We start from the raw sequence: 13,169 nt of genomic DNA on the forward strand, positions 1-13,169 counted from the left end.
TATATTACTTTTTTTAATGTGTATTATCGTAATTTTATTATTTTAAAAATTTTTTTTATAATATTATTTTATTTAAAGATAAAAAATGCACTTTTTAATTAAGTTTTCAATTTGTATTAGTTTTATAAATGTTAACCAAACAGGTTGCTGATTTTTAGTTTTTGGTTTTTGGTTTTCGTTTCTGATTTTCATTTCTCTAATTTTTGACAATGATACGAAACGGCCGCTTAGTTTCCAGTGTTTATAAAATCATCACTAAATTATTAGATTATAGGCTGAGTACGGTGCTTGATTAGACTATTTCTAAGGCTAAGAGTGAATTTGTGGGGGTAGGCAAATTGTGGGTGCCCTTTTGGTTGCTAATGAGGTTGGGAGGATATTCGGAGAAGGAAAAAAAAAAAAAAAAGGTATCATCTCTAAGTTGGATTTTGAGAAAGCTTATGATAGAGTGAACTGGAAGTTCCTTGACGAGATCTTTGTGAGGAAGGGGTTTGGAGAGATGGCAGTGTTAAATTAGAGGTTGTTTGAATAGTGTGAGCGACTTGGTATTAGTAAATGGTGAGTCTAAATCTTGGTTTAAGGCTACGATAAGGATTAGGCAAGGTATAACCCTCTTTCCTCATTTTTGTTTGTTTTAGGGGCTGATTTTTTGAGCAAGATGGTGGATAGGGCAGTGGATAAAGGTTTAGTGAAAGGCTTGAAAGTGGGGAGAGAGGGGTCTAGGTTTCGCACCTTCAGTTTGCTGATGATACTATCTTTTTTCTAGAGGATCATAAACCATCCTTTAAGAATATTTTAGGTCTCCTACACATTTTCGAGAAGGGTTTGGGGCTTAAGATTATTATGGGTAAGAGCAGTATCGCGCCAATCAATATGGCTGTTGAGAATGTTAGGGAGCTATCTATGGAGGTGGGGTGTAGTGTTTTGAAATGGCCACTATCCTATCTTGGGGTCCTTGGGGGGGTAACCCTAGATCTGCTAGTCTTTGGGAACCTATTGTGGAAAGGGTTTCTAAGAGACTCGATGGGTGGAAGGTGCTCTTTTTTCTCTTAGTCATAGAATTACTCTCATCCAAGCCTATCTTCATAGTATCCCTTTATATTTTCTTTCAATTTTTAAGATTCCGACGGGGGTTGCTAATAAGATTGAGAAGATTATGATGGATTTTTTTTTGTGTTCGAGGGTTGGGAGTAGTAGGGATCATTTGGTTAGTTGGGGAGTGGTGGGTAGGTCTAAACAAAACTACAGGAGGGTGGTTTGGGTATTGGAAATTTGGTGTCTAAACACACAACACTTTTGGCTAAATGGCTTTGGCGGTTTTCGCTAGAGAATTCCTATTTACGACATTTGGTTGTTAAAAGTAAGTGAAGATCAAAAGGGAATAGGTGGGATACTAATTTGAGATTTAGATGTTCTTCAGAAAGTCCATGGAAAGCTATCTCTTAGAGTTATCCCCTCTACATTCCCTATATTAAATTCTTGGTAGGTAGAGGTAGTAATTAACAGTGTTTTAAAAGGTGAAGGCATAAAGCGAGGTGTTTTACCCCTCGAGGCGTAAGCCTCGAGGTATTGAGGCATAAGCCTTTTGGGAATTTAATTTTTGTTTTAAATATATTAAAATAAATTATATTTATATCAAAATTAATATGAAATTTATTAAAATAGGTTATGAATTTTACTGTCTGAATTTCAAAACTAAAAAATAGTATGGGAAAAAAAAATCTAACATAAGAAATACATTAACTAGCCACATGCCCATGGCATGGCCTATAATCAAAGAGCTACGTGGCGTTCACACCTAGTAGAAAATGAAAGAAGGGCACAAAAAAGGGTGGGGAAAAGATCATTTGTACTGACTACTAGACTGGAGTGGGCGACCACTTTTTAACGTAGACAAGACTCGAGTTCATGTGTGACCAAGGTTTTAAATTTCGATTTTGACTCAAATTTCGAAGCTCCAAAAGAACGGAAATTTTGACGGAAATTTTGATTTCGATGTCAATTTCGATTTCGATTTTGATTTGAAAATATAACAGAAACTAGTAGTAAAGCATGGAATTCTTTGTGAAACTTTAGAAATGGTTAACAAATATAATAATATAAGTTTTAAGACTAATATATTACAAATTAAATACATCTATGTTTTGTATAGGGTGGAAAAGTTGTAAAATAGTATGTGTATCAAACATGTTTGTAAGATAATGTACATTAAACAGATTCAGTTAATGCAAATGAAATTCGAAATTCATTTAAATATTATTTATTATACAAATATTGATAATTTAGACATGAATGGTTAATTAAAATATTACTATAAGTTTATTTTTTCATATAATTTCAAAAGCACTTGTGTTAACCTTTTGTTTCAATAAAATAAATTAAAATAGAAATTTCACTTCACTCTTGAATCACTCGTTTGAATTTCGACAAAATTTCATTGAATAGTTAAAATTTCAACAAATTTCGCTAAAATTTCGAGGTTTCAATAAATTTCGGATGATTTGTTGAGATTTCAACGGAAATTATGCAAGACAGAAGTTGACTGCCATTTCGATTTTGAGGGTGACAGAAATCGAAAATTTCAACGGAAATTTCGACAATTTCGTGGAAATTTAGGACCATGTGTGTGACAGAGAGAAACTATCGAGAAGCTAGACAAGAGAGGGATTCGAAGACACCAACTAACTCGTCGAATAGAGATAAAATTATAAATCGTGATCAGCAAAAGAGTTAATGGTGTTGGAGGAGTCTTGAGAGAGTAAGATCGACACAGTTTCATTAGAGAAAGGTTTCGTTGAGGGTGTTGCTTCATTGAGGGTGATGGTTTGTTGAGAGAGATGCTTCGTCAAGGGGCTGCCATCATCGAGGAGGCCCAGGAGGGACTGAATCTTGCCGAACAAAGGGAATTTGTTCCCTAATCTATCTTTTCTTTATTTCTTAAAATATTTTTTTAATATTTCCAAAAACAGATTGATGGGAAGATCATTATGCATATGCCTTAATCTCTGAGGCATGAAAGGCGCAAGTTTTTGGTTGAGACAGATCAATATGCATATGCCTTAAACTCTGAAGCTTGAAAGGCGCAAGTTTTTGGCTTAGGCATAGGCCCAACTGCAGAAGGTGTACCTATTTAGGGAGTTATGCAATTTAAAATACGCATTGGGGCGTTTTTCCTGAAAGCACACTGAGCTGTGCCCTGAGAACGCCTTTTAAAACACTGATATGCAATTTTGGAAAGATCCTTGGTTGGGGAATGTAGTTTTGTCCACCTCTTTTCACACCTTTTTCACCTAAGCTCAAGGCAAGATGAGTCCATTTCTTCTTTTGTTGTTAATCCAGGTGGTCCTTGCCTTCTTGCGATTTCCAATTTCGTAGATCGTTAAATGATAGGGAGATGGGAGAGCAATCCTCTTTGCTACTTGTTGGCCTAACATGGCTTTCAAATATTATTTTGATGATAACAAATCAAGGTAAATTTAACATGTTGTGGTTTAAGTGATGATGTTTCAGGAAACCAAGTCTATGAAGTTCAAAAGTTCAAGTATTAAGAGTCCAAGATCACAAGTGATTATTAAAAGCTCATACTCCAACAACAAGTGATCAAAAGGAAGCTTAAAGGATCAAAGACAGACAAATCTGATGGAAGCTCAAAGGATATTGAAGCTCAAGACAAGATGGACTCAAAGCAAAGGTATACATGAAGACTTCAAGTTTAGAAAGTTTTAAAGTCTTAAGGAAATCTTGTGTAAGTACTTCATTTAAATATCAAAACGAATGCTTTGAAGCTCATTAGGGTTAATTATGGACTTAGATAACTTATTTTGAAAATCCTGGAAAATGTCTTTGAAAAGTCTCAAAACAAGTTGGCAAGAGTTTTTGGAAACAAACTTTAAGAACAGTGTTTTTAACTATTCAGGCGACTAACCCTTGCCTGGTCAGGTGACTGACAATTTTTGCTGAATTAAATTTGGAAGACAGTATAGGATCAGGCGACTGATCCCTGTGAGTTCAGGCAACTGACCCTATTCTGACCTTGAAAATACGCTGACTTTCAAATATCAAGCGACTAACCTTCGTAACGGCTAGTTTTAAAACAATGTTTTAAAGTGTCCAAATTGAGTTGCTTGTGCCCCAAACTTGGTAAAAACTTGAGAAACACTCCAAGTAACTTGGGCAACACAAAGTTATGACTTTTTAGCTCTATAAATACATGATTTCACAAATTAAATTGAATACCAAGAATTGAAAATATGATTTCAAGCCTATATTGCTCATACTCTCTAAAAGCCTTCTTGCACACATCTACTTGCTAAGATTTTCTAAGAATTATTGAGTTATTGTTCACCGATCTCTAAGCAAAATTTCTGATTTTTGAATCAATCAAAGAAAAATCCCGGTGATATACTCTTTGAGCTTCAATTCTATTCTTCATTGATATTTACATTGAAGTATTGATTAGTTGTGCTATATTTTGTACTAATCTACTCTATTTGAGAGTAATTCTTGTACGCAAGAAATTGTTCTTGTTTTCTTGACAGTTCAAGGTTGTTGAATCATTGTACCAAGCGTGGGGTATCGTTTGGAGAGATGTACTCTAGCCTATTGAAGGAGGGATTGTAAGGTTGCTCCTACCCGTAAAGGAGTGTTATAGTGGAATCCTTAGGTGGTGTTGCCTAAAGCGAGGACGTAGGCGGGTATAGCTGAACCTCGTAACAACTCGGTCTCACTCTCTTTCCCTAAACTCTCTTTAATTTTCAACACATATATAATTGCATGGTTGTTTATTTCAAATCTATAAACTGTGTGGATTGGATATTAAATAAACCAAAAATTTATTTAACTTTGGGATTGTGGAAACCAAACGAGAGTACGTTTTTTTATCAATACTTATTGCGGAAACCATAAGGGCGTTAATTGATTAACACCCAAGACTCATTAATTGAAAGTTTATTTAAATTCTAAGTTTTGGAAGAGTGATGGAAATTTCAATTGTGCTACATTAAATCTATTAACACAGGGCTTTTATCAAACTCTACTTTGAGTTATTCAATCGCTGAATCTCGGAAGCTTTACTGAATTCATTCTATAGTGGGAATCTTGTTTTGATTATCTTGTTGAGTGGATTGAAATATTCAAAAGCTGAAAGCATTACATTGAGAATTCATTGGTTGGGTGTTGATTGAAATTACTGCAAGATCAAGTTGACATACACATTCATAGAGGCTTAAAATTTGATTCGATTTTCAGCAGGTCTAAGTGATTAAAACTTAAGCATTACATTTGTGATTGTTGAATATAAAAAGATTCTTAAAGAAATTTTTAAAGCTCAATTCACCCCCCCTCTTGGGACTACACCTTAGTTTTCACTACTCTTGTTGAAAAATATCCCTTTTCTTTAGAGAAGTATAGGCAGTCTTGATCTCTGGATCCTTCAGGGGTTTATTCATGCAAATCTTTTTATCTAGTTGGTTGTGCTTGATAGAATTAATACCAATAAATTGTTTCAGGTTAGAAGACCTTTGAAGGCTATATCTCCAGACATGTGTGTTCCCTACTTTAATTGTCCAGAATCATCACTGCATTTGTCCATTCATTGTGATTATTCTTGGGTGTTTGGAATCAGTCATTTGGTATTTTAGGCAAATGAGTTCTAAGACAAAGGATTTTTTGGCAATGACTTGTTGGATTTGACAGGAAAAGGGCAGCGCTTTGGAAATGTGCTTTTTTTTGCAGTTTTTTGGGGGTTGTGGATAGAGCATAATGTATGCATTTTTTTAGGGAAGAAGTCGACTCAGTTGCTGGTTTGGGAAAAGATACATTGTTTGGCTTCTCTATGGTGTGTGGGGCAAGGGAATTTTAAGAGGGTGAGCTTTTCTGATATTCAGCGCAATTGGCATAATGGGTTTGAGCATTAGTTCATGATAATTTTTTCTCTTTTTTTGTTTAGTCTATAGGTTGTTCCTTTGTGTTTTTCATCTGGATTTTCCAAACTTTGTTAAGAAGATGTCTTATTCTCATAACTGTATATTCTTATTCTATCAGTGAATTTTTCTTCTATTATAAAATTAAAAAAAAAATGGTTTTAAAAAGAATTGACCGTAAATCTACCATCCAATTGCATCCTTCCAGGTTATTCATGTTTGCACAATAGAGGACTCCTGGAATAGTCTCCATGCCAGCCAACTCCATCTCCACACCAAAAGTCCAGTCAAAACCTTATCCAATACCCACCCAAAGTTCAAAGCCAAAAAACTTGGAGAATTCCATTTGGCCTTGCACTATACCTTACCAGAGGCCAACTCCCCATAAGAAGCCTGACCTCATTGGAGAACCAACCTCCATAGGAACTACCATATTTGATCTCAACAGCCTTCTTTCATAATGCACTGTTTTGAATTGGAAAATATCCACAGAACTTGGCAATCAGCGCAAGATTAAAACAAGGAGAGGTTCCTCAAACCCAGCTGTTGACTTTTTGAGTCCGATCCCTATTTTGATGCTGACAAAGCGTCTGTATCTCATGTGTGCATTTAGAGTGTGAACAAGTCTATATCTTAACATGCACATGAGGTAAAGGGAAAATGGAAGCCAGAAGGACCTCAAGATCATACATCCTAGCGTATTCCATGAAATTTGGAGAGCAAGACAGAAGAAGACATCTATATTCAATTGTATTGCATTCCGTTTTATATTTTGGTCTGTAATAATGCATGGCATGCATAATATGGATGATAAGCTCAGGATGGCTGTAGACTGACCCTAGGAACCAACACTTTTCACAATAACTCTTGAATTTATCAGCTCAGTCGACCGAACAGATTATTGGCCGAAAGTCAAAAGTTTGACTGGGGCTTAGGCCACCGACCACTTTTTGAACTAATCGTCCACGGTCGACCGAGCCATAGAACTTGACTTTTCCACTATCCCCGAGCGACTGAACTTGTAGTTCAAAAAACTACTCGGTCGACCTAACTTCAAGGTTTGGCAGACCGAACCTCTCACCGGGTGACCGAAACCACAAAGTCCTGGGAAATCGCCTGACTTAGCTGACCAGCCATTGGCCACAGTCGACCGAACCTCTCGGGTTGCCGTGTTTTTACCGTAGTAATTAGGGTTAACTTTTAATTAAACATTTCTAAAAATCCATAATATGTCCCTAACGGTCAGATTTCTTAGGAGTTTATACATACCCCCTCATTACTAAAATTTTAACAAGAGACTAGATTGCAAATCCTCTGAAAATATTTTTGTTTTTTTTTCATTCCTTTATACTCTCCCATACTCATTACATTGAAAATCTTTCCAAGAACAAATTTATTTGGGCATTTGTTTTTCACAACAAATATCATTTACTCTCATTTGCTCTTATTTTTTGAAATCATTCCTTGAGAGTATAAGTTGAGTTTCTCCATATATTTCTTTGATAAACATATTTCTTTGATAAATATCTTGGGAGAAATATTTTTCTAACTTGTGAATCTTTAGCATTTCTATTGCAAGATTTATAAAGCTTATCTTGCCTTTGTTGCAAGAATTTGTTTTTGGCCCTAGCTCTAAAATCTCCTATATTTCATTTTGAAAAATATTTATGGAGATTGCTTTTGAGAATTTGAAGATCTTTGAAGTATACTTTGCACATTTTTTTATCAAAGATCATTTATTATTATTTGGGCATATATTAATTTGAGTGCAAAATTCTAGGTCCTCCTACACTTCATTTGAAAAATATTTTTGGGAGAAATTTTTTATTAAGGTTTGCATCTTTGAAGTGCTTTATCATATACATCTAACTCAAAGATTGCATAAGTCATTTTGACAAAATCACATTCTCACATTGAGCTTGATTTCACATCATACGTGAGTGTATTTGTGCATATGATGTACACATCAACTTTTGTTAGAAGCAATTTCCCTGTACAAAAATATTTAATTGTTGTATTCCCGACGTGTGGCCAGAAGAGAGAGACTAGCCCTGTGAATAGTTCCGAATTGCACTGACTCGGTTAGGAGAGCACCGGACTGGTTCAGACCCGGTTAAGAGAACTAGGTGCACCATCCTATTAAGGTATTGGAAAGGTTGGGGTCAGCCCTGTAACTTTGACCTGGGGTATTCCCTTGCCCAATAAGGAGAGGGAGGTATAATCGGTGTCGCTCCACCCATAAACGAGCAATTAGTGGAATCATCTTACTTGTGAGCTTGAGGCAGGGACGTAGGCAGTATTGGCCGAACCCCAATAACATATTTTGTGTCGGCTCTCTATTTAATTTCCGCACTTTCAATTCCGCACATGTATGCTAGTACTTGAACTGCTGTGAATGTTTTAATTGCTATAAATATCTACATACATATTTATTTGCGGAATACTGAGCTTTGCTATATTTGTATTGATCATTTGCTCAGTTTTATATTAGTGTATTTCTGTTTACATAGAAAGACCGTAGGTTGCGTATTACTGTTTGTGGATTCAAATTCAACCTAGGCATAAATTTTTAAATACCCAATTCACCCCACTTCTTGGGAATACACCAATTCCAACACCAGTCTCTCATGTCTGATGGGTGAACAAACTGTTTTCCACCTAAACAGATGAAATGTTTGCCCTTCAGCAAAACTCACCTATAAAAAATACTAGAGAATCTTCTCCAGCCCCATTAGCAATCTTCTCTGGGATAATAAAGAGGGACATAAATATGTGGGAAAGTTAGAGAGTGTGCTCTTCATCAATATAAGCCTTCCAATGTTACCGCATGTTGAGCTTTCTCCAGATTACATATGCATTTAGAATTAACATCATCATTTAAGATTTCAGATCCAGAAGAAAACAGATACAAAATAGCATTTCAAATAATTGCTCAGAAATACATAATAAAGAATATCAGAAGAATACTAATAAGGAGATACAATTTTAAATTTGATAATAAAAAAAGAAAAAATTAAAAAATCATAATATTTAAGGAACAAAATAATACAAGCAACTCTATGATATAGATGAAAGTGCTGAAAAACGAAAGAGGAAACAAAGGTCTACCTCCGTGCCCCCCTTGGACCAGAAAGTTGAGTGCAGAGGGCAGCAACGAGCTTTTCATCAGCATTGCTGTACACATGCATAGATATAGATCACTAATTCCATCACAATGCAAACCGAGAAAAAAACATTTGAAAAAATAAGCCTAATATTATCATTATTAGTAGTAGTAGTAGTAGTAGTATAGTAGTAGAGACAGAAGCAAATCAACTCATTATTCTGCATTATGTAAGAATAGAAGAAAAGGAGGACGGGGAATAACCTCCTCATATTCATCATAAGACCAACTAAGGGTTGGGATGAGCGTGCAAGAACTGCTCCAGTTCCTATAATTCATGACACCATTAAAGATATTATTTAAAAGACCAACAGTCAAAAGAGATAATTAAAAATGAAACTAGAAGTATACCTGGATGACACCATGAAACTACAGGCAATCGACACCTTGCACGGAAGGTGGAAGCCTGTAATACTTCTTCATCACTAGCATCAGTCACATCACGAATTAATTAAAATAGAAGCATTCCTCATACTGGTTGAGAGCAGAAATAATCAAGTATTATGCCTTACCTGATGCTTTTGGGAACTATCAAGGCAAATGGATAAGTCGGGCACATTGTATAGTTAGAGTTCACATCAGTTATTCTCCAGAACTCATTAAACAATGTGAACGATCCATCTTCAATGGTACTAATTGAAGCATGATAGGATCCTTTCCCAAGAAGCCGAAAATACTCATTCAGTAATCGCACCTTCGGGTTGGTGTTAGCAAATTTAGAAGGACCACAAGTAAAAGCATATAGATCCCAAATGTTTGCAGGCCTTGTACACCTCATTAATGCATCATATACTGCACGTCTCTGCAATTTACAAGTTATTTACAACATGTCTTACTGTATTTCATTTATTTAATTTTTTTAGATAAACAAAGAATTTCATTCGAAAGAGAAAAGAACATAGGTACAGCAAAAGAAAAGAAAGACCACACAAAGAACAAGGCATCCTCCAATCTCCACTAAGTCAATGAATAGACCAAATGGAAAAAAAAAAAAAAAAATCTACAATACATCTCTAGTGAAGCAAAGCAATCCAATTTATCTGCCATCTTCTAGAGATTTTGCTTTTTTTTTTTGTTTTAAGGATACTGCAGAACACCAAAGTGATGCAAGAAAAACAACTCTGCACCAAACCAAATAAAGGGATGTAACACCCTTAAAATTTCTAGAATTCCTAGCCAAATACATCCAATAATCACAAGAACAATACATCCACACAAAGCTTGTCTCTCCTTCCCCCTTCCAAAACCTCTAAAATTAACAGCTCAGGAAGCATCCAAAGATGAATAATCCAATTGTCACCAAGCAGTCCAAACAAGTCATTCCAAATAAACGATGCAAACACACAATATGAGAACAGATATGGGCAACTCCCCTACTCCTAAAACATAGGACAAATACATCCTTTCAAATAATTGAACAATAGTTTACAATATGTGTGAAACATTAACAAAAATAATTGCATCCTTTTATTCAGCGAAGCATAAATTATTTCCTTAAAAACTTACAAAAAAAAATGTATATTAAATAGATTAAGATTGGTAGAAATGTAGAACATGAGAAAGCACAATAAAAAAAAAAAAATTGGATGAGAAAAGATATATTAACAGAAAAAAGCAAAGTGCAATACAAGGAGAACAAGATGTCCTCCAAAAGAGCATTGACAGTGGTACTCTATTTGGTAAACTAAGAGTGATTGAATTACTACCATTTACCAAGATATGAGCAAACACAACAAAATAAAAAACGAGCAAAGAAAAACTACATGTGATAAGATAAAAATCACAACATATGGGGATACATGCATGCTTTGTACCTACTCTCTGCATAATATATAGCACTTAGTAACATGAACTGTCAAAATGGAAGAATAATATAAAAAAATAATAATATTTAAAAGTTGAGAGTTAGGAACTTTAACATCTTCAAGTTAAAAGTCACAATATTAAAATAATATGCCACAAAATACACAAAAAAAAAAGGTTTCAATTCAATGAAGTGATTACTTCGTCTCAGACCAAGCCTCAAAACCCAAAAATCTCAAGAGTGCCTAGAAGAGGAAAACATAATAAAGTTACTAAAATGTATACTAACTATTTTTTCTTTATTGGGCCTGATTAATCTATCGGGATACATTAACATTAAAAGAAGGTCGTAAAACAAATACAATCAGCAATAACTGTCACACTTTCCCTATCATTGTTTGGGATCTGGGCTCAGAAAGGGTTTCAGTCAAGCAAAGAAAAAAATACAGCTGACTCTGATTTCCTTACCATTTTTTGGAATGTACACCACAGAATGCAATCAAAGACAGATGGACTAGCACTATTTACTAATTGGCATGGTCGACTGCATATGATAGATTCCTATACTGTACTCAATTTTTTTTACATTCTGTATTATGGGCATGGCCTTAAATTTCCACCAAATTGTTCAAGCAAAATTTTAGCTTTCCACCACCCTCAAAATTGAAATGCCAATTAATTTCCCTTTTACAAACTTCCCATCGAAATTTCCATGAATCATCCAAATTATATCACAATCTTGAAATTTCAAGGAAAGTTGTCAAAAATTTAACCATAGAATGAAATTTCAGTGAAACTCAAATTTGAGATTCAAAAGCCAAATTGAAAATCTTTTTTTATCTTTCTTATTTAAACTAAAGATAGTTGTAAGAAAGATATGAATGGCTAAATTTAAAATTATATGAACAATGAAACTTAGATATTAGCCACAACCTTTTATTTGACCATTTATGTCTACTAATAGTTCCTAATGTTTCATAAAAGAAGTCCATGTTTTGCTGCATATTTCCATCATTTTTTAAAATCAATATCAAAATTGATGTTGACATCGAAATTTCCATACTTTTGAAGCCTTGAAAATTCAGCCAAAATCAAAACTTAAGGCCTTAATTACGAGTATTTTTTTTTTTTGACACTTTTTGTACTAGGGTGGCACCCCCTTGGTGCCTTCCATTAGTTTTTTTTTTTTTCCCTGATTGAAAAAAACAATGATAATCCACAATCTAAATGATATAATCTGAAATGTGTTCCCAAACTAGAACAGTAGATTAATCTCAGATGATTCCAAATATAAAATTATCCCAACCTAAAACAGTAAAATAAGTTATTAGTTATTTTGCTATTTGAGGGTAAGCCTTGACCCCCAATAGCAAGGGCATTGCTCCCCAAACTGAAGTGGTGCAGATCCAAGTCATGAAAAGTCTCTGAAAATGTAGAGATAAGCAACATATGTCATGCCCACCCCATAAATATGGCGCACGAAGCTTATGTACTTGTTACATTAGTAATTTTTCACTAGCTCTTGCCTCAACTTTGCGGACCTTTTTATATACAGCCTAGGAGTAGTCAACCTGGGAGCTGAACCAACCAGAACTCAATGGCATTGTTTGGTTTAGGTTACAGCTAGGCTGTTCCTGCTTTGGATAGCTTAAAACATATATACAATTTCATAAGAAAATACACTAGAGGCAAGGGCATGTTCTACTGATGTCAACTCAAATTTGTTAAAGTCACCACTTAACCTAAAAGCAAAGGCCATTAGGTGATGGACAAATGATGTATACCAAGCTATCCAGCACTCCCTCACATGCAACCCTGTTCTCACACTTGAAGAGGCAAACAAACTTGAATTGGTAGCCAGATGCACAAACATAAACAGAAATAGCATAACAAACATGACTTGACCCCGGGATCTCCTGGAAACAAAGTTGCCACTTGACGTAAAAGCAAGTAGTTAGATGGTGAGACAACAATGTTTATTGAACTACCCAAAAACCTTTAAATATTATCCCTTCTTCCCAATCACTTACCTCTATATGCCAAAGAGTTCTATGGTGGCAAGTACTACACTGGATCAGTTTGAATTAACTGAAATTACATTTTTAACTCTCTTTTCCTTGATCAAGAAAAACATACTGTGAATATTTAGTAAGGGAATATTTGTGGGGGTGGCAGCTAGGTTGGAGAGGATTATGAGGGAATTTCTTTGGTTGGATTAGGCGAGAGATGGGACCATCTAGTGAGCTGGGAGGTTGTTCATAGGTCTAAGGATAAAGGGGCCT

The 13,169-nt window shown here is 35.0% G+C and overlaps 1 protein-coding gene across 3 annotated transcripts in view; it reads right to left on the minus strand.

The window, feature by feature from the left end:
* The window catches only part of LOC131165598 (phosphatidylinositol-3-phosphatase myotubularin-1), a 104,561-nt gene that overhangs the window by 53,832 nt on the left and 37,560 nt on the right, over positions 1–13,169 (minus strand). For all 3 annotated transcript variants that reach the window (XM_058123532.1, XM_058123531.1, XM_058123533.1), the window contains exons 7-10: positions 9,597–9,886; positions 9,436–9,509; positions 9,289–9,352; positions 9,030–9,095 (exon numbers count right to left, since the gene is read on the minus strand). In XM_058123532.1, the coding sequence (XP_057979515.1) occupies positions 9,030–9,095; positions 9,289–9,352; positions 9,436–9,509; positions 9,597–9,886 (494 nt within the window). The remainder of the gene's footprint in view (positions 1–9,029; positions 9,096–9,288; positions 9,353–9,435; positions 9,510–9,596; positions 9,887–13,169) is intronic.

This window comes from Malania oleifera, chromosome 10, assembly GCF_029873635.1.
Source record: "Malania oleifera isolate guangnan ecotype guangnan chromosome 10, ASM2987363v1, whole genome shotgun sequence".
NCBI lineage: Eukaryota > Viridiplantae > Streptophyta > Magnoliopsida > Santalales > Ximeniaceae > Malania > Malania oleifera.